We start from the raw sequence: 26,690 nt of genomic DNA, 5'->3' as shown, positions 1-26,690 counted from the left end.
TCTACCTGACACTAATGTAATCAGCTTTCACTAATTTAACATTTTCTCCCAAGTTCCAGTTTTATCTCAATACCCAACTATCTGAGAATTTACAGAATTATGATCACTGCTCCCCTCAAAATGTTCTCCCACCGAAACTCAGATCATCTGGCCAGGCTCATTTCCCAACACAAATTATCCACACAGCGTCAAGATGCACCTAACAAATGAATCCCCATTTAAACCTCTAGCACGAAATGCATAATACTTGTTTTAAAGTACTGGTATAATACAATGAAAGACGATAGATACTCTAAAAAATTAGTTTACGAAAACTTACCTTCAATCACTTCGCCAATTTTGTTACAAATACCAGTAGCAAAATCCCTAATGGGAAGTACAAAGCAAATAATCATTAATCGTAAATTCACAATCATAAACCACAGTGATTTAACAAAATTCATAAATAAAATTCTGTAATAGTAGTTATAGAATGATACTATATCAAAACAGACCCATCTGCCTAGCTCATTCATGCTGTCGAAGATGTCCGAGTCTAATCTGAGACTAATCCAAGATTTATCTGAGCTACTCCCATTTGCCTATGTTTGACCCATATCACTCCAAACCCTTTCTATCCGTGTACCGGTCCAAATGTCTTTACAAGGCAACTATACCTGCTGCCAGAGCTTCCTCTAACAGTTCTTGTACTCACTTGGATTGTGCAGAAAAATGTGCGGCAGCAAAAATGGCAGCTTCCACTTCAATATTATCATGCGAATCCAAACTTTGCCGAATACTGTGATGAGCATTTTTTCTGTCAGGAATAATGGAAGCCATACTTCCCAGCATTCTGCATAAGGAAACAATTCCTTGAATTATATTTTCATTGTCATGGCACATACATGAACAAAAATATAACTACTGGTATGGAAAAATAAACTGCAGCCAGGAGGAACCTTTGTATAGATAAACCAGGGAACTGCATTTGATTCAAATTGCCCTCACAAAAAAACTCAGTGCCAAGTATGTCAACTAGAATAAAAATCAATCAAATAGTGGAGATGATATGTGCTATAATAGCAAGACTTGCTAGGTCCACACTGAAAAATCAAATTTCCAATGGCCCCTTTAAATATCCACTTTTTATTCCGTTTGATAACAATATTTTCTTTAAATCAGGGCCTGTTATTACGAGTTTATTCAGAATTAATTTACAGTTATTTCTTCAACATCCAGTGACAATAGAGTCTGAAGAAGGGTTTCGGCCCGAAACGTTGCCTATTTCCTTCGCTCCATTGATGCTGCTGCACCCGCTGAGTTTCTCCAGCTTTTTTGTGTACCGACAATATATCATACATCTCTTGAAACACAGCATACTCAACAGGAGTATAAATGAACAATGTTATTTAATGTCTAATGTTAGTTTGGCTGTCTTATTTTGACAAATTATTCATAAATCACAACCAATACAAGTGCCCCAATGCGTATCTTCACTGAAATCATCTTACCTGAGAGTTATGGCTCTAGCCACTGGATCATTGCTATGGATAACTGAGAAGACCCTTTTCACAAACTCATCAACATTTAAGATTTTCTCCAGATGCTTTTCACTCTGCTGAGTCACCTTCAGTACACATAGTCTCAAAAAGTTGTTTCTGAAGATGAAAAGTGGCCAAATTAATGCAACTCTTTCCCCTACCGAAATTAAAATGTTAAAAATAGCAATCAGCATTATTCTTTCAAGTGATCGTAACACTTACCCAACTCTGAAGATGTCTGCCAGTTTCAAAAAAGCTGAATTTATAAGAATTGGAAATGGGTACTTCTGGAACAGTCGAGGAAAACGAACAACTGCCTCACACTGTTCACCAAGTTTTCCTGACCTTAGCCCTGAAGAGAAAGAATACAAAACACTGCATTTCAACATCATTTCTCAGCTTCGCATTTTAAAGATAATGCAGGTTGGAATCAAAACATTTTTGTATTGTATGGTTCATTGTCATATTGGCACTGAACTATATGCAAATAAAGAATTTCACTGTACCTAGGTACACTAGACAATAAAGTACCTTTGAGTGATACCATTTGACCATTAGTGGGTATTTCTTAGGAACCGTAATAGAAGGCATAGTGGCGCTGCAGTTGTCTCACAGTTGCTACGAACCAGGTTCAACTGACCCAAGAGCTGTCAATGCGGAGGTTGCACATTTTCCCTGTGTTCACATAGGTCTCCCCTGGCTGTTATAGTTTCCATCCGCATACCAAAGACATGCTAGTTGTTCAGTTATAGTAAATCTCCGCGACATAGATAGGTGATAAAGGATTCACAGGGGCATTGTGTGTAATTCTTCAAGAAAAAAGGCAAACATGCCATCTGAATATATTTTGTGCAGAATATTTGATGAGCTGACTCTAATGCAGATTATACATACAGTGGCAGTAATAAAAGTGTGGTGTTTGAAATTGATTAAAAAAAACACACACACACATATATTCGAAAGTCACCAGCTTCAAGTTTCTGGGCTCTGCATATCTCTGAAGATCTGTGCTGGGCGCAGCACATGGATTCAATCACAAAGACAGCTCCACTTCCAAAGAAAATCAAGGAGATTCAGCATGTCAATGAATAGTTTTTGAACTTCTGTAGATGTTCGGTAGAGAGCATACTCTCTAAATAGTTTAATGGTTTAACCTTGGCCTTTTTGGCAACTCAGACACCCAGGAACGAAAGAGATTAAAGAGTGGTAGACGTTGCCCAGTTACTTATTAATAAACCTGAATGTTACAGATTTTATTAAAGGCTATATTTATACTTTTTGGTTTCACCATGTAGAAATAACAGCTGTGTTCATACAGTCCCCCCACATTTTAAAGCACCAATATGTTTGGGACACATGACATTTGGTCGGTGGGGGCGCTGCAAGACGGCTGCCCTGCCAGCAGCATGTTAGTCATTTCTACATTTTTTGTTTTTTTAGTATGTCCAAATGTGTGTTTTAATGAATCTTGGTGTGTCTTGTGTGGGGGGTGGTGTGGGGGGGGTAAGGGGGAAACCGCTTTTGGTCGCCTCCTCCACAGAGGCGACTTTTTCCATGTCGCCTCCCTCGTGGCCTAACACCAAGGATTGGTGCGGCCCTTCCCGGAGTCAGGCCCGGAGCTTCAGCAGCGGGCGCAGCGTGAACATTTCCCAAACGCTGGCCCACGGCCTACAACATCTGAAGCCGCGGTCTGCGGAGCGTCTAGCTGCGGACCCCTCGTTGGGGATCCCCGGAGAAGAAGAGCTCCGACCCGCCAGCCCGCAGCCTACATCTGAAGCCGCGGACTGCGGAGCTTCTAGCCGCGGGTGTGGCTGGGACTTACGGATTTACTTACCATCTGGAGCGGGATCCCTCGCCGGGGATCCCTGGAGAAGAGCTCCGACCGCCGGCCTACTTCATCTTGAAGCCGCGGTCTCCAATAGGGAAGCACCGATTCAGGACTTACCTTTCAGACGAGAGGGCCTGTACATCTGGCCGACCGCAGCGGCGACTGCGGAGGTATTGGCCCCGACCACGGGGGAACAATGGAGGAGGACTGACTGTACTTTGTGCCTTCCACCACAGTGAAGAATGCTGTGGTGGATGTTTGTGTTAAATATTTATTGTGTATTGCGTGTTTTTTTTTAATTGTACGTGATGAATAAATCTGATTGATTGATTGATTGACTTCACAGGCATTTGTAATTGCTCAGGTGTGTTTAATTGCCTCCTTAATGCAGGTATCAGAGAGCTCTCAGCACCTAGTCTTTCCTCCATTCTTTCCATCACCTTTGGAAACTTTTATTGCTGTTTATCAACATGAGGACCAAAATTGTGCAAATGAAAGTCAAAGAAGCCATTATGAGACTGAGAAACAAGGCTAAAACTGCTAGAGGTATTAGCCAAACCTTAGGCTTACCAAAATCAACTGTATGGAACATCATTATGGAACATCTCTCAGGTCAGATGATCAGCTGCTCCTGATTGAGCCAAAGACTAAGCGGAAGCTCAGAGGGGACCGTGCCTTTGCTGTGTCGGCTCCGAGATTGTGGAATGAATTGCCTCTGCACGTTAAACAGGCCCCTTCTCTAGCTGTTTTTAAATCACTCCTGAAGACATATCTATTCTCCATGGCCTTTGTAGACCAGTGAGGTGTTGAATTGTTTATTAACTTTATTTGCTTGGTTTTGCTGCGTTGTTCGTACTTGTGTTTTATGTTTTTTAATTTATTGTTTGGATTTTTGTATGTAATTTATGCGCCTCGTGTTAGTTGTATGTTCTGTTGTTCTGCCTGTTTTATGATGTCTTGCTTGTTTTCTTTTTTCTGTACAGCACTTTGGTCAGCTTTGGTTGTTTTTTAAGGTGCTTAACAAATAAAGTTATTATTATTATTATTATTATTAAGAAGAACGAGAGCACTGGTGAGCTTACTGAAATTGCAAGGCTGGCCAAGGAAGACCTCCACAGCTGATGACAGAAGAATCTATAATTAAGGAAAAATGCCCAAACACCTGTCCGACAGATCAGAAACACTCTGCTGGAGTCAGGTGTGGGTTTGTCAATGACCATTGTCCGCAGAAGACTTCACGAACAGAATTACGGAGGCTCACTGCAAGATGCAAACTACTGGTTAGCTACAAAAATAGGATGGTCGGGTTACAGTTTGCCAAGAAGTACTTAAAAGAGCAACCACTGTTCTGGAAAAAGGTCTTGTGGACAGATGAGACGAAGATTATCTTATATCAGAGTGAGGGCAAGAGCAAAGTATGGAGGAGAGAAGGAACTGCCCAAGATCCAAAGCTTACCACCCCATTTGTGAAACACGGTGGTAGGCCTGGGAATGTATGGCTGCTGAAGGTACTGGCTCACTTATCTTCATTGATGATACAACTGCTGATGGTAGTAGTATAATTATTTCCGAAGTTTACAGACACATCCTATCTGCTCAAGTTCTAACAAATGCCTCAAAACTCATTGGCCGGTGGTTCATTCTACAGTAAGACAATGATCCCAAACATACTGATAAAGCAACAAAGGAGTTTTTCAAAGCTAAAAAACGGTTAATTCTTGAGTCAATCACCCGATCTGAACCCAATTGAGCATGCCTTTTATATGCTGAAGAGAAAACTAAAGAGGACGCCCCCAAAACAAGCATAAGCTAAAGATGTCTGCCATACAAGCCTGGCAGAGTATCACCAGAGAAGGCACCCATCAACTGATGATGTCCATGAATCGCACACTTCAAGCAATCATTGCATGCAATGGATATGCAACAAAATACTAAACATGACTACTTTAATTTACATGACATTGCCATGTCCTAAACATTAGTGGTGGCCCGTCGGTATCGACGATGCCGGGATGTGCAGTCTCAATTCCGGTGAGTTCTGACATGGATCACAAGTCCAATTCGTGGACCGCACACTTGAGGGCAGTGGGGTCAGATGAAGGTCATCGCTTGGGAGTTTGGGGCGGCAGCCTTCCTCCTCTCCCAGGCTTTCGTAAGTCACTCTAGGCGACGCACCTCAAAGCTGCTGGATGCAATCTTTGTACCGCTTCCTGGGATGCCCACGATTCCTTTGTCACTGGGAGAGCATGCTGTGGAAGACCTGTCAAGGCATGTGGGTTTCATCCAACTTGGTGACGTGCCCAGTTCATCGGAGCTGTGCTTTGATGATCATTGCCTCGATGCTTGTGAAGCTGGATCGATCCAATACTTCTAGGTTGGGCACTTTGTCCTGCCAGCAAATGCCCATGATGGACTGTAACAGGCACATATGGAACTTCTCACGTTGACGGATGTGATTCCTATACAAGGTCCATGTTTCACAGCCATAGAGCAGGCTGGAAAGCACAACTGCACAAACATTAATGGTGCCCTGAAATGGGGGGACTATGTATAAACACTGCTGTAATTTCTACATGGTGAAACCAAAATGTATAAAAATGGCCTTTATTAAAATCTGACAATGTGCACTTCAACCGCATGTGATTTTTTTTCTATTACAAATCTCAAATTGTTGAGTACAGACGCAAATAAATAAATAATGGGTCTTTGTACCAAACATTATGGACGGCACTGTAATCATGTGTTGCCTTTCTACTTACTGGATAGTGCGCAACAAAAGCTATTCACTGAGCCTCGGTACATGTGACAATAAACTAAGCTGGATATAGAATATTCAAATTTCTTTATTTGCAAGTCACAGATCAGAGCATCATTGACAATCATGAGCAGTGTATTTCCAGCCCAACATTCAAATCATCCTGCTGCAGTGCAGATGCTGGTTAATACACAAAGTCAAGGACTGCTCTCACCCCAACCACAGACTGTTTACCCTCCTACCATCCGAGAGGCGCTACAGGTCTTTCCGTTGCCGGACCAGCAGGTCCAGGAACAGCTTCTTCTCTGCGGCTGTTACATTACTCACACTGTACCTCGGTGATTGCCAGTCACCCCCCCCCCCCCCCCCCCCCCACCCCCCCCCCCCCCCCCCCCCCCCCCCCCACCCCCCCCCCCCCCCCCCCCCCCCCCCCCCCCCCCCCCCCCCCCCCCCCCCCCCCCCCCCCACACTCCTTCCACCAGAAAAAATTGCACTACTACGACTGTATGCATGTAAATATATTTATTATTGCTCATATTCTATGTCGCTCTTCTAGGAAGATGCTAACTGCATTTCATTGTCTCTGTACTGCACAATGCACAATGATAAAGTTTGAATGTGAATCTGAATCTGAAAAGGACACCAAATGCTGGAGTAACTCAGCAGGTGAGGCAGCATCTCTGGAGAATAGGTGACGTTTTGGGCCATGACCCTTCTGCAGACTGAATGAGGGAAAAGAAGAAAGCTGGTAAAGGGGAGAGGCAGGACAAAGGGTGACAAGTTATAGGCCGACACAGACGAGGGTTTATTTTGACACGCTGGTGGTTGGGACAAAAGGCAGAGGTGTCCATGCATAAGTGTAGGATGGAATCGCAGATGCTAGTTTAAACCTAGGATAGACACAAAAAGCTATCTCAGCGGGACAGGCAGGATCTCTGGTGAGAAGGAATGAGTGACGTTTTGGTTTGAGAACCTTCTTCAGACACTTCCCAGCCATCCCAATATGTCCATCCATATAAAACTTTGCACGTTGGTTCATATTCAATTTGATTATAGCATAAATAATTCGAGTATGACAGATGTAGAAAGTTTTCAGTCCTTCTATGATCAAAACATTTCAGTTGCTTTATTTATTTGAAAAGAGCTGCCATACAATAACGGAGACAGTGGCTATTACAGGTTTCAAACAGTGACAAACCACGATTAGGTTTGGATTCCTGTCTTTAGGCGGGTGGGGGAGTGAGTTTATGGCCGATGACAGAAAAATGTCTCACAAAATGAAGCGTGAGGATGGAGGGAACAAGATCACAACAACACTTGTAGTGAAGTGAAAGGCAGGCGGGTGATTTATTTACAACAGCCGCGCCGTGGAGCCGGGAGCCGCGGATACCGCACTTCGGGCACCACCTCCATCTGCCCGGCATCGGCGGAAGAAGGGTCTCGACCCAAAAAGTCGCTCATTCCTTCACCTCCATAGAATCATAGAAAATAGGTGCAGGAAGAAGCCATTCGGCCCTTCGAGCCATCACCGCCATTCATTGCGATCATGGCTGCTCGTCCCCTATCAATAACCCGTGCCTGCCTTCTCCCCATATCCCTTGACTCCACTAGCCCCTAGAGCTCTATCTAACTCTCTCTAAAATCCATCCAGTGATTTGGCCTCCACTGCCCTCTGTGGCAGGGAATTCCACAAATTCACAACTCTCTGGGTGAAAAAGTTGTTTTCTCACCTCAGTCTTAAATGACCTCCCTTTTATTCTAAGACTGTGGCCCCTGGTTCTGGACTCGCCCAACATTGGGAACATTTTTCCTGTATCTAGCTTGTCCAGTCCTTTTATAATTGTATATGTTTCTATAAGATACCCCCTCATCCTTCTAAACTCCAGTGAATACAAGCCTAGTCTTTTCAATCTTTCCCCATATGACAGTCCTGCCATCCCAGGGATCAATCTCCAGAGAGAGATGCTGCTGCCTGTCCCGCTGAGTTGTGTGGACACCAGGCCGCGGCCGTCTCGTACCTTTGTCCAGCTCCATCAGGGCGGAGTTGGCATCCATCTCCTGCTCGCCGTAGCCGCCATCCGAGAGGAAAGGCCGGGCGATGGTCAACGCCATGGCAGCTCCGCTCCAACCGACACCTCCCAGTCATGCCCCGCGAACCGGACGTGACGTCGCGGCCCCGCCGTCATTTCCGTCCTCATGCTTCTTTCTCGGCTCGTCCAAAGATGATTGGTCTCGCCCCGCCGGCATCTGCGTCATCACGCTGGACGTCCCGCCCCGCCGGCACTTGCGTCATTCCGCTCCACGTCCCGCCCCGCGGCGCGCACCAATCAGGCCCCGTGACGTCTATTTGGCGGGAGGTTGGGAGCAGAGTGAAACGCGCGGGAGTTTGTAACAGCAGCAGCAGCAGCAGCAAGATTCTCTGTGAATGAGGATGCTGTTCCGTACTGTGCAGAGTAGCAGGGTTTGCAACTCAAAGAGGGGTGAGACGATGTGATTAAGCTATTCTTTCAAGAAGTGTCTGTTTATATAATTTGTTTAAATGAACGGGTAACGTGTGGGTCTAGGCGTGTTTACATTGTGTCAACCCAACATTTGTATTATTGCGTTACTACTAACGGTTTTATTATATATCTGAATTATATATACATCTATCCATATATTCAGATATTATATAACTCCACCCGCACGCTTCAGTTTTTGGGATGGTTCTCAGCCATTGGCTATAAACTTTTCCCCTCTAAAGATCTCAACCTAATCCATTTATATATTCAGATATATAACAAATGTCTATATATTCAATTTAACTGTAAGTAGTAACGCAATGCAAAATTAAGCTGTTTTTGTGGTGGTGGGTGTGGGTGGGGGGTTTGCGGGTGTGGAGGGCAGGGGAGGGCGATCGGGAAAGTGGTGGTTAAATGAGTTTAAGTGAGACTATAGACGAGTCGTGTTTGCAAACAAAAGAAAAAGCATAATTACAAACGAACTTTATAGTGAGAAAAATGTGTAAGTAGAGAATTAAGTAAATGGGCCTGCTCTATGGGACAAGAATACCTGCAAGTTAGAGAACAGATACTATTATGATCATTTACTCTCTGACTACGTTGAGATTAGATGAGGTTTATTGGGTTTTTTTCAAGCAGTTGAATGTAGTGCATGATGCAAATAATCTAAATTGAATAGTGTTCTCACCATTTTAACTGAATTGAGACAGACAAAAGTTAGCAAAGTTTTGCATTGTCGCTGCTCATCAAAAAGACGAAGTTAAGACGGAGCTAAAATTGTTCGAGAGATCAAAAGTATTTAATGGTCATGAGTACGAAACCGGAACAATGAAATGATTGCACAGCTTTACAGGCTTAAACGCAACACACACATACATATAATATTCCAATAATTCAATAAATTAATAGCCATAATATTAGTGCAAAATAAACTAAAGACTTTTCTGTAACCGCCGATACACAAATACAAGTTCACAGTTGCTGAGCCTTGTGTGGTGCAGTTTTCAAAAGCCTGACCGTTGCTGGAAAGAATATTTTTCTTGAACCTATTGGTCACTGTTTTCAGGCTCTTGTAACTTCCGAATAGTAGGAAGGAAATGTGAGCGTGGCCAGGGTGGGTGTGGGCAAAGATATTGGCTGCCTTTTTGAAGTAGCGCCTCCTATAGATCCCTTCAATTGTGGGGAGGTCAGTGCCTGTGATAAACCAGGCAGTGTTTATCCCACTAATTTCCTTCTTTCCTGGGCCAGGCTGTGATGCAACCAATCATGACTTACAGAATCTCCTTGACCTACAAAAGAAGTAGAGGCTTTCTGCTCAGTTTAGTTTATTGTCAAATGTACAGTGAAAAGCTTTTGTTGATTATCTTCTTCCTTTGTGATTGCATCAATGTGCTGGGCCCAGGACGGATCTTCAGAGATATGCTCGCCCAGAAACTTGAAGTTCCTGCCACACAATAAGACACAATAAGGAGCAGGGAGGTTCTACTGCAGTTGTACAGGGTCTTGGTGAGACCACACCTGGAGTATTGCGTACAGTTTTGGTCTCCAAATCTGAGGAAGGACATTATTGCCATAGAGGGAGTGCAGAGAAGGTTCACCAGACGGATTCCTGGGATGTCAAAGATTTCCCCCTTATCCTTAAACTGTGACCCCCTTGTTCTGGACTTCCCCAACATCGGGAACAATCTTCCTGCATCTAGCCTGTCCAACCCCTTAAGAATTTTGTAAGTTTCTATAAGATTCCCCCTCAATCTTCTAAATTCTAGCGAGTACAAACCGAGTCTATCCAGTCTTTCTTCATATGAAAGTCCTGACATCCCAGGAATCAGTCTGGTGAACCTTCCCTGTACTCCCTCTATGGCAAGAATGTCCTTCCTCAGATTAGGAGACCAAAACTGTACACAATACTCCAGGTGTGGTCTCACCAGGACCCTGTACAACTCCAGTAGAACCTCCCTGCTCCTATACTCAAATCCTTTTGCTATGAATGCTAACATACCATTCGCCTTTTTCACTGCCTGCCGCACCTGCATGCCTACTTTTAATGACTGTTGTACCATGACACCCAGGTCTCGTTGCAACTCCCCCTTTCCTAATCGGCCACCATTCAGATAATAGTCTACTTTCCTGTCTTTGCCATCAAAGTGGATAACCTCACATTTATCCACATTATGCTGCATCTGCCATGCATTTGCCGACTCACCCAGCCTATCCAAGTCACCTTGCAGCCTCCTAGCATCCTCCTCACAGCTAACACTGCCCCCCAGCTTCGTGTCATCTGCAAATTTGGAGATGTTGCATTCAATTCCCTCGTCCAAATCATTAATATATATCGTAAATAGCTGGGGTCCCAGCACTGAGCCTTGCGGTACCCCACTAGTCACTGCCTGCCATTGTGAAAAGGACCCGTTTACTCCTACTCTTTGCTTCCTGTTTGCCAGCCACTTCTCTATCCACATCAATACTGAACCCCCCATACCGTGTGCTTTAAGTTTGTATACTAATCTCTTATGTGGAACCTTGTCGAAAGCCTTCTGGAAGTCCAGATATAACACATCCACTGGTTCTCCCTTATCCACTCTACTAATTACATCCTCGAAAAACTAAGATTCGTCAGAAATGATTTGCGTTTCATAAATTCATGCTGACTGTCCAATGATTTCACCACTTTCCAAATGTGCTGCTATCCCATCTTTAATAACTGATTCTAGCAGTTTCCCACTACCGACGTTAGACTAACTGGTCTGTAATTCCCCGTTTTCTCTCCCCTCCCTTTTTAAAAAGTGGTGTTACATTAGCTACCCGCCAATCCTCAGAAACTACTCCAGAATCTAAAGAGTTTTGAAAAATTATCACTAATGCATCCACTGTTTCTGGGGCTACTTCCTTAAGTACTCTGGGATGCAGCCTATCTGGCCCTGGGGATTTATCGGCCTTTAATCCATTCAATTTACCTAACACCACTTCCCGGCTAACCTGGATTTCACTCAGTTCCTCCATCTCATTTGACCCCCAGTCCCCTGCTATTTCAAGCAGATTATTTATGTCTTCCTTAGTGAAGACAGAACCAAAGTAGTTATTCAATTGGTCTGCCATGTCCTTGTTCCCTATGAGCAATTCACCTGTTTCTGACTGCAAGGGACCTACATTTATTTTAACTAATCTTTTTCTCTTCACATATCTATAAAAGCTTTTGCAGTCAGTTTTTATGTTCCCTGCCAGTTTTCTTTCATAATCTATTTTCCCTTTCCTAATTAAGCCCTTTGTCCTCCTCTGCTGGTCTCTGAATTTCTCCCAGTCCTCTGGTATGCTGCTTTTTCTGGCTAATTTGTACGCTTCCCTGATTTATTTTTTTGCCAAACTGGGATGAACAATTGTTGTAGTTCATCCATGCAGTCTTTAAATGTCTTCCATTGCATATCCACCGTCAACCCATTAAGAATCAATTGCCAGTCTATCTTGGCCAATTCACGTCTCATTCCCTCAAAGTTACCTTTCTTTAAGTTCAGGACCCTTGTTTCTGAATTAACAATGTCACTTTCCATCTGAATGAAGAACTCAACCATATTATGGTCACTCTTACCCAAGGGGCCACGCACAACAAGACTACTAACTAACCCTTCCTCAATACCCAGTCTAGAATACCCAGTCAACAATTACTCAATACCCAGTCTAGAATAGCCTGCTCTCTCGTTGGTTCCTCTACATGTTGGTTTAGAAAACTATCCCACATACATTCCAGGAAATCCACTTCCTCAGCACCCTTGCCAATTTGATTCACCCAATCTATATGTAGATTGAAGTCGCCCATTATAACTGTTTTACCTTTGTTGCACGCATTTCTAATTTCCTGTTTGATGCCATCCCCAACTTCACTACTACTGTTAGGTGGCCTTGTACACAACTCCTACTAGCGTTTTCTGCCCCTTAGTGTTTCGCAGCTCTACCCATATCGAATCCACATCCTCCAAGCTAATGTCCTTCCTTTCTATTGCGTTAATCTGCTCTCCAACCAGCAACGCTACCCCACCTCCTTTCCCTTTTTGTCTATCCCTCCTGAATATTGAATATCCCTGGATGTTCAGCTCCCAGCCTTGGTCACCCTGGAGCCATGTCTCCGTGATCCCAACTATATCATAGTCATTAATAGCTATCTGTACATTCAACTCATCCACCTTATCACGAATGCTCTTTGCATTGAGACACAAAGCCTTCAGGCTTGTTTTTACAACACTCTTACCCCTTATACAATTATGTTGAAAAGTGGCCCTTTTTGATTTTTGCCCTGGATTTGACTGCCTGCCACTTTTACTTTTCACCTTGCTACCTATTGCTTCTACCCTCATTTTACACCCCTCTGTCTCCCTGCTCACACATTTAAGAAACCCTTTCCATTTAACACCATCCTCAACTATCCCATTTGACACCCCACCCCCCTTATTCAGTTTAAAACCACCCGTGTAGCAGTGGCAAACCTGCCTGCCAGAATGTTAGTCCCCCACCTGTTAAGATGCAATCCGTCCCTTTTGTAGAGTTTCCCCCTTACTCCAAAAGAGATCCCAGTGATCTAAGAATCTAAATCCCTGCCCTGTGCACCAGTTCCTCAGCCACACATTCAGGTCCCGTATCTCCCTGTTCCTGCTCTTGCCAGCACGAGGAACTGGAAGCAAACCGGAGATAACAACCCTGGAGGTCCTGCTTTTCAGCATTTTTCCAAGTTCTCTAAAGTCGCGCTACAGAATATTCATCCCCTTCTTTCCGACATCGTTTGCCGACATGCACTACCACTTCCGGATGTTCACCTTCGCCCTTGAGGATTTTCTGCACTCTGTCCGTGACATGCTGGATCCTGGCACCGGGAAGGCAGCACACCATCCTCGCATCCCGCCTGTTGCCGCAGAAACCCCTATCCGTACCTCTCACAATGGAGTCTCCCACTAAATACATCTTCTGTTCCGACAGCTTCTAAATGAGTGTTCACAAGAGCTACAACACCTGGGGACGTTGGCATTCCATGCTTCCCTCCCTTTCTCACTGTCTCCCACCTTCTCTCTTCCAGTACCTTAGGTGTAACAATCTTGCTGTAGGACTGTAGGTTAGATCCATATCATTTTGCTTTAGGATGTTAGCCTGAAAGAATTCCGAATTAATTATTTTAGCTCCCATTATCAGATTACACTGAAAATTAAAGTCATCAATGATTTAATGTACTACTGCTTGTTTACTTTGTGGCGGAGACTCGAAGGAGTCCAGCCAAACACTAATCGGAAACGAGTTGCGTGCACCAGACGTGTTTAATCTCTCCAATACAGCTCCCTACTCCTCCCAGGTCACGTGTGTTGCCCGGCCCGTGACTAGCACCTCCCACAACAAGACGCCGCCCTCCAGAGCCGATGGTTCGTTGTGCCCGTGGGTTGCCACCAGGTGCCCCCCCAGAACCAGAGGCACCGAATGGGATGGGATGCCGAATGAGGCAGCCCGAACTCGTAGATACAATCCCATGCCCTGGGGGCTTGCTCGGTTCGGAAGAATCTCCGGGACCTTCATACGGGCGCTGCAAAGGCGACCTATGGGAGTCGCGCCGAAGAAAAACGTACGGGCAGCCCATCAGTGGTAGTGGCACATGGGAAGGGGCCACTCCATGACGCGACGTTGGGAAGGGAGACGGGGCGCTGACCCTCTCCCGCAAGTGGATCAGCACTGATGACGGGGACTCCTGGGACCCATCAGCAGGGACAAACTCCTCGGGGACGGTGAACGGAGCACCATATACCAGCTCCGTGTAGGACGATGACAGATCCTCCTTGGGGGGGCGTCCGAATCCCCAACAGGACCCACGACAACTCGTCCATCCACCCAGGGCATGTGAGACGAGCCTTCAGACAGCAGTGGAACCGCTCCACCAACCCATTTGACTGGGGATGGTACGCTGTCGCGTGGTGGCGCTGCGTCCCAAACAGGCGGGCCATGGCAGACCACAGTTCAGACGTGGACTGGGCGCCCTGGTTGGCTGTGATGTGAAGTGGAGCCCGAAAGCGGGCAATCCAAGTTGCCACGAGGGCACGAGCGCACGACTGGGTTGAAGTGTCCGTGAGCGGGATGGCCTCCGGTCACCGCGTAAAACGGTCAACCACCGTAAGCATGTGTGAAACACCCCGGGACTAAGGCAGGGGCCCCACGATGACCACATGTACGTGATCGAACCGCTGCTGTGGCTCTGCAAAGTCTTGAACGGGCGCCTGGATTTGTAGATGCACCTTTGATGTCTGGCACGGGATGCACGCCCGGGCCCAGCGACCGACCTGCTTCCGAAGTCCGTGCCACATAAACCTTGCGGCCACCATAGCGACCGTGGCCCGGATGGATGGGTGGGCCAGCCCATGGATCACCTCAAAGACGCGACGGCGCCAGGCCGCCGGAACGATAGGCCTCGGCTGACCGTGGATACGTCGCAGAGGATGGAACCCGAGGGACCCAACGGCCCGTCCTCAAGCACCAAACCAGACATCGCGGTGCGGTACTTAGGCATCTCATCGTACGCCAGTTGGGCCACCGCCAAGGCGGAGTAATTATCCCCGAGGCCGGGTTAAGCACGGCTGCCAGCAAGTAAATTCAAACAACGGGCAGAGTCCAGCCAAAAACTAATAGGACACGAGTTGCGTGCACTAGACGTGTTTATTCTCTCCAATGCAGCTCCCTACTTCTCCCAGGTCACTGGCGTTGCCCGGCCTTCAATACCGACTCCAGTACCGACCCCGTGACTAGCGCCTCCCACACCAAGACGCCGCCCTCCAGAGCCGATGGTTCGTTGTGCGCTTGGGTTGCCACCAGGTGCCGCCACAACTTACTCATTTTGTTTTAAATTCTACTTTTTCCTATAGTTTGGGGCCCTGTGCATCAGTCTGACCACTGTCATTTTTCCCTTGTTCTTTTCTGCCTCCACTCAAATGGATTCTACAACTTTTCACCCTCTATTGTCTCCTTGGTTCTTTTGGTTCCAGCCTGGCCTCCCTAAAGTCAAATACCCCAAAATTCTGAATTCCAAGCTTTGATTTCTGTATAATAATGTCTCCAATGGCATTCAGAGGTTTTGTGGAATTTCTGCTGGTTGTTCATTGATTTTTATCTTTGGATATTATGTGCATTTAGATATAGAAGTCTTTCTTTATGCGTTAATCCTATCTGTGTGGTCTATGACAATGCGTCTGAGCCCACTTGTAGGTAATAACCATTGCACAGCCCCTCTGAGGAATGCGGACAAATAAAAATAATACTCAGCAGTTTGCAACTATTTTCCAGGTAATGCCTGTTAATTTTGTATGTAAACTTACAGTATAAATGATGGATTACTAAAACATTTGCTACGTGTCTCTGCATCTGTTTCAATGTTTGTTTTTTCTCTTTGCCATTAGAGCCCCACAGCTACCCTTTGGAGACTTTGCTGCAATATTACCAGTGCAACCGACATGATGAGCACACGTCAAGTGGTGACCTTGGGGTGCCGGTTCCTCCTTTTGGCTGCTCGTGGTCCACAGGTAGGTTGGCCAGTGCTGGGCTTGTACTCATGTATATGGAGTTAGATGTGGTCCTTGTGGCTAAAGGGATCAGGGGGTATGGAGAGAAGGCAGGTACAGGATACTGAGTTGGATGATCATATTGAATGGCGGTGCAGGCACGAAGGGCCGAATGGCCTATCCCTGCACCTATTTTCTATGTTGGGACACAGCTACCAGCCTTGGAGGGCATCTACCACAAACGGTGTCTCAGGAAGGCCGTCAGCATCCATAAAGACTCCTCACACCCTTGTAACGGACTGTTTGAACTACTTCCCTCCGGCAGACGTTACAAGGCCTTCTACGCCTGAACCTCCAGACTCGGAAACAGCTTCATTCCCAGAGCTATAACGGCTCTGAACCGGCCCTGCTGATTGCCCCCCATCCCCCCTGGACTCTCTCCCTCGGATGGTCACGTCACACAGCTTATTTATTTATTTTACTTTTCTTTACATCGGTTGGAAGCTGCATACTAAATCTAGTTTCACTGATGTGCAATGACAATAAAATGTATTATTATTATTATTATTCTTAAGGCATAATATTAATAGATGTGGGTTGGGTAATGGTTGATGGAATTTAATACAGAGAAATGTGAGGTGTTGCATTTTGGAAGCATGGCAGGACCTACATAGTGAGCGGTAAAGCTCTGGGGAGTGTTGTAGAGCAGGGGGATCCAGGAGTGCAGGCACATAGTTTCTTGAAGGTGGTGTCATAGGGAGATGGTGTGGTCAAAAAGGCTTTTGGCACATTGGCCTTCATCAGTCAGGATATTGAGTATGGAGGTTGAGAAATCATATTGCATTTATGTAAGACATGGCAAGGCTGCTTATTGAGTATTATGTTCAGTTCTGGGCACCATGTTGCAGCAAAGATGTCATGTTGGAAAGGGTACAGAGAATGTTTACGGGATGTTACCAGGGCTTGAGGGCCTGAGCTACAGGGAGAGGTTGAGCAGGCTGGGACTTTATACCTTGGAGCACAGAAGGATGGGGATATAGGTTTAAGGCGAAGGGGGGGAAAATGTAATATGAATCTGAGGGGCAACTTTTTCCTCGCACAGGATGGTGGGTGTATGGAACGAGCTGCCAGAGGAGGTAGTTGAGGCAGGGACTGTTGCAACATTTAGGAAATAATTAGACAAAGGATAAAAGGAATATTGTGCATGGATAGGAATGGTACATCGATAGGACATGGTACAAATAAATCTTGCTCGGAGTTTGAAAAGCATTGATCAGACGTCTCCATGCAATTATAGATGTGAGAAGCTGCAATTTTGAACTTGAATAGTTGAATTGTAAAATTAATCCAACTCGAAGACAGATCCCAACCTGAAATATCACCTATTTATCTTCTCCAGAGATTCTGTCTGACCCTCTGAGTTACTCCACCATTTAGTATCTATCCAACACAAAGTTGGATAACATACTTCCTTTTCTTTTTGGAAAATATATGCGTTGGCAAGATGTATATTGGATGTTTATGCAAACAACAAAACAAAAATGTCCAGCAGCTGAAAACTTCTGCCGTAACCTTGATATCCAAAGCAAACAGCCAGTGCATCAGATGTGGTTCAATATATTGAGGGTAATGATGAATTAAACTACATAATGTTAATATTGATTTAAAATCAAGTACACAAAAACCTATAGTTTCTCTGAGGAATATATAATTTATGAAGCAGTTCCAGATTCAAGGCGTGATGAGCAATTGTGGCATTATTTGATACTGTAATTTTACACTGGTAATGTTCAGGTATACCACGGACAGTCCACACTAGGTTGACATTGGAGCTTACATCAACCACCTGGCCAGAAGAACTAGCTTAAGATAGCGTAAAGGCAGCCCTACATGAAGAATGCAATACATTTTAGTTTCTGTTGGTTTAAAATTGTAAGAGAGCATTTTGTTTTTGTGTATTTGTGGATGTTAATATTCTGATTACCGTAACCTTTCTTTCTTTACAGCAGAGCAGTTACAGTGGGTCCTTGCAGTTGTAAATGAAGAAGGTGTAGTCAGGTTATACAATACAGAATGCCATAAGAAGAAGGATCCAATTTTTCGAGGTGTGCCAAGATTTTGTTTGCTTCATTGCTTTCACATTTTTGAAAGGGGTGTGTCTAGATATTAGTCATGTGAAGAAACGAGACATTCCTTTGTTTAAACAAAAGACAAATGTATTGTAAACGCATAACAATTTTAATGCAATGCCATTCTATTCATCATAGACAGGGCCCAGGTTCCTACTCGTCCTTTATTAGTGTCCTGTATTGGAAGGAAAGCATTTCTCTCACCTCTACCACTCTGGCATTGCTGCCAAGTTCAGTTAAATCTTGATATAATGTCCTGTTTAAACAAATGGTTTAGCTGTGCGTGTAAAATCTAATTACCATGCTGGCAGAATAGTGTGGGCCCTTTTAAGAACATAAAGATTATGGGCTGTGGGGAGGGAGGGATCTCAACTCATTAGGTCAAAGTCTTGTGCAATTCATGTATGACTACAGTATTATAGATCATGTTGAATGGCATTTATTCAGGAATACACTGAATGTGTGTTGAATTGTAGAACTAATCCAACTCAAAGGAAGTTGGATGACCTGCTTCTTTTGCTTCTGAAAAAAAACGCGGTGTCAAGATGTTTATTGTTTGTTTATTGTTTGTTTGTTTGTACAAACAATAAAGCAAAATACCCAGCAGTTGAAAATGTCTTAATTCACAAATTATTATGAACAATAAAGTTTTAGTTTACATCCGTCTGAAGAAGGGTCTCAACCCAAAATGTCACCCATTCCTTCTCTCCCGAGATGCTGCCTGGCCCGCTGAGTTACTCCAGCATTTTGTGTCTACCTTTTAGTTTACATTGTTACCTGCAGTGAGTTTTTAATTACCAGTGTAATGGAGCAGTGTTTAGTCCATCGCTTTAGCCTTGTATTTGAGAGCTCACTCGATGCCAAGACTGTATGCCCATTTTGCCTGGGGAGGTGTGCTCTGTGATGGTGTGTTATCTTGAGCCCTGTCAAAGCATCTCCTGTGTCATTTTTATTGAAGTGTCATGTAAAGTGTCTATGGGTGACATGATTATCTCTTGTGCTGTATGGCATTATGATACTAATAATGCTTTCTGAGTGAGAATTGTGCTGTCTATCCTTTATAACAAAATAGCCGACAGTGAAAACGGCCACCACATCACTTGTATGTCATGCTAAGTGACATCTAAATGCTCCGTGGGACTTCTGTTAGTTAGGACATAATTGCTTTTTTGACATTTAAGTGGACAGTTTTCTTTAATCAAGATCTCAAAGGCAATACATGCCATCACCTCTGACGAGACAAAGCGAAATGATGTCTCGAGTCTGTTTATTAACCTGATCTTTAACCTCTAAATTGAAAATGTCCTTTTTTTTCCAGCATGGTTGGCTCACACTAATGCAGTGTTTGACCTTGCTTGGGTTCCGGGAGAACCAAAATTAGTAAGTACCCCAGCCTTTCATTGTATGTTCCTCAAATACGCCAGAATGAGATGATGCTGATAAAAAATCTGTGCTGTTTGTTTTATTTTGAAGGTTACAGCTTCAGGAGATCAAACTGCAAAGCTGTGGGACGTGAGAGTGAGTGAGCTCCTCGGAACGTTTAAAGGCCACCAGTGCAGCCTCAAGTCTGTGGCCTTTGGGAAGCAGGAAACAGGTACCCAATACAACATTATTGATCTGTAGAGCTTTATTCATAACGTAAAAGTGGTTCTAATTGTATTTTTGTTTTTTTAAATAAAGCTGTGTTTTGTACCGGTGGAAGAGATGGCAATATAATGGTCTGGGATACTCGTTGCAGTAAGAAAGGTATGAATTCTATAGAAATTGTGTCTTAGATGCATTTTTTTTTATTTTATTTTTTTTATTAAAGAGTTCAAGTTGTTCAATGAATCTTATTTTGGAATTTTTAAAGGCCTACGGCAATACCTCTTGCATTAAAGCTTGTCTTTTTACTTTCCTTTTATAACCCAGAATTGCCCTGTCATTTGTATTATTTAGTTTTGTACAGGTATCTTCATGCAAGTCCCTAACAAACCCAATTGGAATGAAGATCGACACAAAACGCTGGATTAACTGAGTTACCCAGCATTTTGTGTCTTGTCTTCTACAAATTAATGTATTGCTGATATTTTAGATCATGTCGTTTGTTCTTGTTTCCAGGTTAATTGTTCACAGTTTGCTTCCCTCCTGGTTTGCAAGTAGGATTCTGTTGGTGTATGAATAAGACACTTATTTTAGTCGGCTAAATGTTCCCAGAGTTTCAGAATGGAAATGCTGGGCACTAATTACTTCTTTCAAGGAGGCAGCATGGGTGGTAACAGCCCAAAACTCTTTTCTATGCTGCACAGATTGGGGTCCAAGTACCTCTTGCTTTATCTTTAATATTGCAGCCCCGCTACTGGTACTCTTCTGCTTCCCATTCCATCTGCCCATATCCTCCCCATGTGGGGTTGTGTATGTAGCAACAAGAAACCCTATTTATTTTTTTGTATTTATTTATTTTTTAATACAGTGGTACAGGTGCACAACCTTTTATCCAAAGATCCAAATAACGAAAACCTCCGAATAGCGGCCATTTTTTTCGGTCCTTGAAGAAAGGTCCTTGAAAACGTTCACCGAGGGCGGTCCACAGAGGTGACGGTGGAACCTCCGGTCGGTCCTCGAAGAAAGGGGAACTAAATCCCCATTCATAAAAGAGAAGGTGAGGGTATATTGCGCGGGAGGGTTAATAATTGACAATATGCTGCTACCTGCCTGCTGAGTTAAAAAGTTCCCACGGTAGACTCGTGATACACAGTGTATCGTGAGTCTTGCGTGGGAACTTTTTAACTCGGCGTGCAGGCAGCAGCAGATTGTCGCTCCCTTCAGTTTCACCCCACCTACACCCCTCTGCTTCCCGGCCATGTGTGTGACCCCTTCCCTCCCCTCTCCAGCTCCCCGCCCATTGCACTGGCGCGGGGGCTTTGCACTGCCTTCACGTCGGCGATGGCAGCAGCACAGTGCCGGTCACTGGAGACGTCAGGACCAACGGGACACCGACCCCCAGGCCCACTGCAAGCACGGAGATCCCAGATCAGCAACTCCAGCCCAGCCCCGTTCCAACTCCAGAGGAACACGCTCCCCGTATGGGCAGAAGCTGATGGTGTGCAAGGGACGTCTTGTTCTTGGGGTCGCGCAGCTCGGGCTGTGGGCGAACTGCCACTTGTCGCCGTAGCGGCCCATCGGGGAGCGGATTCCCCTGGAGTTGGAGGGGGAGGGGGGTATTGTGCTGTTTGATCGCCCCCTGCTATCCCAGGGACAGGGAGACACAGCGGCTTTTTAGACTGGTGGGCAATCACTTCCAAAGTTCTGCCCACACAGTCAGTACACCTCTCCTACACTGCATTTCATACAAACATTTATTCTGCAAGAAAAAACTCCATTGAAGACTCAAACTCGCGACCGAGTAACTGCCAGGATCGAGGCGCAAACTCGCGACCTAGCTCGGGGATTCAAGAATGCATGAGCTAGGCCGCCTTAGGGCATGTAGCCCTGCTAGGGTGACATGAGTGCGTGAGGTGATTCAATGCTGCGGGCACATTTACAAATTCAGGAATTCGTTCAACACACTGCATTTCATACAGACATTTATTCTGCAAGAAAAAACGACATTGAAGACTCAAACTCGCGACCTGAGTAACCCGAGTAACTACCGGATCAAGGCGCAAACTCGCAACCTTGCGGATATGAGCCGAGCACTCTACCACTGAGCCAGCCATTAAAATCTACGCTAAAAAATTTCCATTCCGAAGACCGACAAATTCTGAATTACGAAAAGTGTCTGGTCCCAAGGCTTTTGGATAAAAGGTTGTGCACCTGTACAAAAATTATGTTAACATATTACATTCTCTGTACAACTTCCTTTTTTTTTAAAAAAGAGAAAAGTAAGAAGAGAAAAAGGAAAAAGAGGTTGTAGAATGACTAGTGAGTGCGAGTGAAAAACAAATAAAGAAAATAGTGGGGAAAAAAGGAATAAGTGAAGGAGAGCAGGAGGGAGTTTATTCAATCGCCTATTTTATTCGTATTTATTTTGTTTCTCACCTTGTGCCATCATGGCTTAGCTTAACAGTAATCCTCACATTTGCACAGAACTTGATGTTCAGACTCCAATGTGTTGATTAGTAAGGTTATTGAAGTGTTCCTTAAAATAGGATATTGACATTTAAACAGAATTTGTAAGTGTGCTGAAAATCCTCCTTTACATTTTGGGTCATTTTTGCGCACTGATGCACACAGCAGGAAACCATGCATGTTCTTATGGTTCAGAACCATAGCTTTATTCAGGAAAGAAAATAATCATAAATAAAATGTTATATAGGCTGCCTATCTAAAGGTCAGAAGTGTGCCTTTTTTAATATCAGCTGATGTGGTATAAATTTAATCGTGGTAATTAAAATTAATTATTGACCAACCCTGGTTCTTCTGTTCCTTCTTTCTTTGCTGCTCAGCCTCAGTGTTGCAGAGTGTATTCCATTAACCTGATTTTGACAGCCGGTGTTACTACTGACCTGGATCAGTATGATCAACCCAATCCTTCACCCCATAACCTGCTAGGCAATGGGCAATCCCAAAGCAGCAATTGATTGTTCCCAATAAATGACATGCAGGGTAAGTCCAGATGAGATGGGGAGAGAGGCCTCAAATTCTGTCTTGCAGTTGGGATGGGACTTGGTCTTCACAATCTGTACAAGAAGGAACTGCAGATGCTGGAAAATCGAAGGTAGACAAAAGTGCTGGAGGAACTCGGCGGTTGAGGCAGCATCTATGGAGCGAAGGAAATAGGCAACATTTCGGGCCAAAACTGGTCTGAAGAAGAGTTTCGACCCAAAACGTTGCCTATTTCCTTCGCTCCATATATGCTGCCGCACCCACTGAGTTTCTCCAGCACTTTTGTCTACCTTCACAATCTATAGCTGACTGGCAGAAATACAGAAAGGATGGTCACCTTTCAGATTCAGATTCAGATTCAATTTTAATTGTCATTGTCAGTGTACAGTACAGAGACAACGAAATGCATTAATAACCTTGCTTGTTTTTTTGTATTGTACTGTATTTCAGTGTAGTGAGATTTTGACTATAATGTCAGTTTTGGCATATTGATGAAAAATATTATGTATTTCCGGAAAGAGAATGTTTTTCTTTCCTGAATGTTCTTTCAGGAAAGAACATTTATTTGCATAGTTTAACAGGCACACTTTCCTTTGTGTCAGTATCCAAAATGAGTTTATCCTTGCACGAATCAAAGAATAATGTTTAACAATTTATTAGCAGAATTCTCAGAGGGATCGTTGCCAAGTAGGTTGCCATCTTAATATGCAAAATATTCTGTGCATTGTATATGAATGTGAAATTGAAGTCATCAAATGTTTTAGCAGAGAAATGGCCCTTTGGTCCATCCACACAGACTATCCATTATCTACTTACACCAATCCAACATTAATGCTGCTTCAATTTCCACACATTCCCTTCTACTCTTTTCACCCCCACTTGCCCCCCCCCCCCCCCCCCCCCCCCCCCCCAGATTCTACCATGCTTAGACACAAGGGGCAATTTACGATGGCCAGTTAATTTACCAACATGTCCTTAAGATGTGAAAGAGTACTTTGGTGAGCCCAATGTAGGCACGGGGAGAACATGCAAACTCAGCACAGGCAGCGCCAGATATCAGAATTTAATAAGGTGCGGCACGATGCCGCAGCAGTAGATTAGCTGCCTTACAACGCTTGCACCGCCGGAGTCCCGGGTTCGATCCTGACTACGGCTGCTGTCTGTACGGAGTTTATATGTTCTCCCCATGACCGCGTGGCATTTCTCCAAGATCTTCCGTTTCCTCCCACACTCCAAAGACATACAGGTTTGTAGGTTAATTAGCTTGGTGCATGTGCAAATTGTCCCTAGTGTGTGTGTGTGTGTGTAGGATAGTGTTAATGTGCGGGGATCGCTGGTCGGCACAGACTCGGTGGGCCGAAGGGCCTGTTTCCGCGCTGTATCTCTAAAAAAAAAAAAAAAAAAAAAAAAAACAACCTGGGTCACTTGAGGTGTGAGGCTGCACCATTGTGTTGTCCAATGGACTGAGTGGCACATAATATAAAAGGTCAGACCTGGCCTTGTGAGGTGCAATATTGATTTGCTAATGATGTTCTTTCCACAAGCCACTATCATTTCACCCTCTCCAACCCCAAGGCTACCAGACTCTTAGTTCACTCGGCTGATGTCTGAAAAGTGGTCATTTGGGGAAGTGGTCGTCAAGTTGCAGGCATAAATTGTGCTAATGTTCATGGACGCGTTGCCTCTGTTTTAGATGGATTTTACAGGCAAGTGAAGCAGATCACTGGCGCTCATAACTCACAAGCAAAACAGACACCCCCAAAGCAAAAGAAACGGCGACCCACTGCCCGGGGACTTGCTCCGTCTGTGGTATGAACATTCATATTTAAACATTCTATCTCTGTATCTCACTGTGGTGTTATTGTGAGCCTGGTTTCAGTTTTGCTGCAGGTGCTGACCTGTCTGTTAATCTCCAGGATTCGCAGCAGAGTGTGACGGTGGTGATTTTTCGAGATGAGAACACCTTGATCTCTGCGGGGGCTGTGGATGGGTAAGTGCACTTGGAATGGCTCCTTATTTTATTTATATTTTTTTTTTTCTCTCTCGCTCTCCCCTTCAACAAAAATCAAGATTGGAATCGACACGTCGCATGGCTAAAACAGGATGAAACCATATTTAAATAACAGGCAGCAAAGTGGAAGTGTATGGTTGCATGCTAGCATGGGGTGGAAGTGGCCATTACCCAGGGGGTTCTGCTGGTATTGTTGTTTCTCTCGACATTTTAACTTGGGTGTACAAGGCACTATTTCCAAACTTGCAATCGACACAAAACACGAGGATGGCCAGTAATTTTCGAAGAATTATCAAAGCGAAATGTAAAGTTTTTAATTTTGGTGAGAAGAATGAGAAGTGACAGAGTAAAAATTGAGAGCTCGATTCTTAAATGGAGTAGAAGGACAAAGATTGGATAAAATGTGTGCAGATTATTTGAGAATGTATAAAAGCAGACAGATCACTTGATGGCATCTATCTAGGTGTATCTGCTGCATAGCCATCGTTGGCTGTATGATTTAGTTAAGGAATCAACTTGGCCAAAGTATTTGAGTCCAGATAATGCTATTAAAAACATGGTGCCTTTACTTTAAAGTCTCCTTAGAAAGTTTTGAGAGCCCTCCCGCATTTTGTAATCCAGGTATGGTTGCTGCACGAGTGGAACGTGCAGAATATTTTCAGCATGCCTGAGGGTGTTAACAGTGAGGGTGTTGCATATATTTAATATCTGGCCTCTTTTATTTATTTTTTTTAAAGAATGTATTTTATTTCTATTCCAGTGTCATCAAAGTGTGGGATTTAAGAAAGAACTACAGTGTTCTCCACCAAGATCCTGTGCCAGTTCAGTCCTTCCTTTATCCAGGCACCAGTGCACGAAAGCTAGGTAAGTGTTCTTCACTGTGTGATCGCTCATCTGTGACCCAATCACAATAATACTTTATTAGCCAAGTATGTTTTGCAACATACGAGGAGTTTCATTTGCCAAGTCAGTCATACAAATAAAAAGGAAAGGAACACACAATACATTTTAACATAAACATCCACCACAGTGACTCCTCCACATTCCTCACTGTGATGGAAGACCAAAACAAATCTCTTCCCTTCTTTGCTCTCCTGCGGTCGGGGGCCTCGAGCCCTCCGTTGACGGGACGATCTTGGCTCCTGTAGCTGGCAGCGTTTGAGCCCTCCGCATCGAGGCGATCAACTCCTGCATCGGGGGGATTTTAACTCCCCCGTGCCAGATGATCGGACCCCAGGTCGGGCTAGTCGTTGGAGCTTCCCGACCAGCCTCTCCCGGGACTGCGAGCTCTTCATGTTAAGTCTGCAGGCCGCGGTGGAGCGATCCCAGGCAAGGGCCCAAAGTCAGTCCGATGTGGCCTCCAGCTCTATCAATGGTAGGCCGCAGAGCAACCAGAGATGCGACTCGAAAATTAATCGCATCTCTGGCAAGGTAAGAAGCAGGGGGGGGGAAAGTTTCCCCCCCCCCCCCCCCCCCCCACCCCACATAAAACTAATCGGAGAACATTTACACAGACTTTTAACACACACTAAAAAAATATATAAAAAGACGGAAAAAAAATACAGACTGTTGGCGGGGCTGCCAATCGTGTGGTGCCCCTGGTGGTTAAATCCCTGTCATTGAATTCAAAGCAAAGAAATACACTTTATCCTAATCTGATCGGATATCAATCTTCAAACAGTGGCAGCAAAATTCAAGTATTGAAGCACTTTTATGAGAGTCTGTGAGAATTTGGAATTGCTAAACCTGGTTGTGAATGTGGCCGTGTTGATGTAGTTGTGGTGTAGTTGGCTTTTATCTACATGTGGATTATATCTGCAAACCTTATTCTGAAGTGGAGAATTT

General features: G+C 44.5%; 2 protein-coding genes across 3 annotated transcripts in view; one reads left to right on the top strand and one right to left on the bottom strand.

Annotated features, from left to right (window-relative positions):
• Positions 1-8,276, bottom strand: part of ints7 (integrator complex subunit 7) — a 58,425-nt gene extending 50,149 nt beyond the window's left edge. Inside the window, exons 1-5 of the mRNA XM_055639781.1 lie at positions 8,122-8,276; positions 1,743-1,872; positions 1,491-1,637; positions 695-832; positions 320-366 (exon numbers count right to left, since the gene is read on the bottom strand). Coding sequence (XP_055495756.1) covers positions 320-366; positions 695-832; positions 1,491-1,637; positions 1,743-1,872; positions 8,122-8,215 — 556 coding nt within the window. The 5' untranslated portion in view covers positions 8,216-8,276. The remainder of the gene's footprint in view (positions 1-319; positions 367-694; positions 833-1,490; positions 1,638-1,742; positions 1,873-8,121) is intronic.
• Positions 8,277-8,469: 193 nt separating this feature from the next.
• Positions 8,470-26,690, top strand: part of dtl (denticleless E3 ubiquitin protein ligase homolog (Drosophila)) — a 31,020-nt gene continuing 12,799 nt past the window's right edge. The window contains exons 1-9 of one of the 2 annotated variants that reach the window (XM_055639775.1): positions 8,470-8,583; positions 16,017-16,139; positions 18,128-18,223; positions 19,566-19,627; positions 19,721-19,841; positions 19,928-19,993; positions 24,528-24,643; positions 24,751-24,824; positions 25,606-25,709. In XM_055639775.1, the coding sequence (XP_055495750.1) occupies positions 8,529-8,583; positions 16,017-16,139; positions 18,128-18,223; positions 19,566-19,627; positions 19,721-19,841; positions 19,928-19,993; positions 24,528-24,643; positions 24,751-24,824; positions 25,606-25,709 (817 nt within the window). In that variant the 5' untranslated portion in view covers positions 8,470-8,528. Of the gene's footprint in view, positions 8,584-16,016; positions 16,140-18,124; positions 18,224-19,565; positions 19,628-19,720; positions 19,842-19,927; positions 19,994-24,527; positions 24,644-24,750; positions 24,825-25,605; positions 25,710-26,690 lie in introns of both variants that reach the window. The other variant, XM_055639774.1, reaches the window with a different exon arrangement.

The sequence above is a fragment of the Leucoraja erinacea genome, chromosome 8, assembly GCF_028641065.1.
Source record: "Leucoraja erinacea ecotype New England chromosome 8, Leri_hhj_1, whole genome shotgun sequence".
NCBI classification, from domain to species: Eukaryota; Metazoa; Chordata; class Chondrichthyes; order Rajiformes; family Rajidae; genus Leucoraja; species Leucoraja erinaceus.
This window is presented reverse-complemented; position numbering and strand designations above follow the sequence as displayed.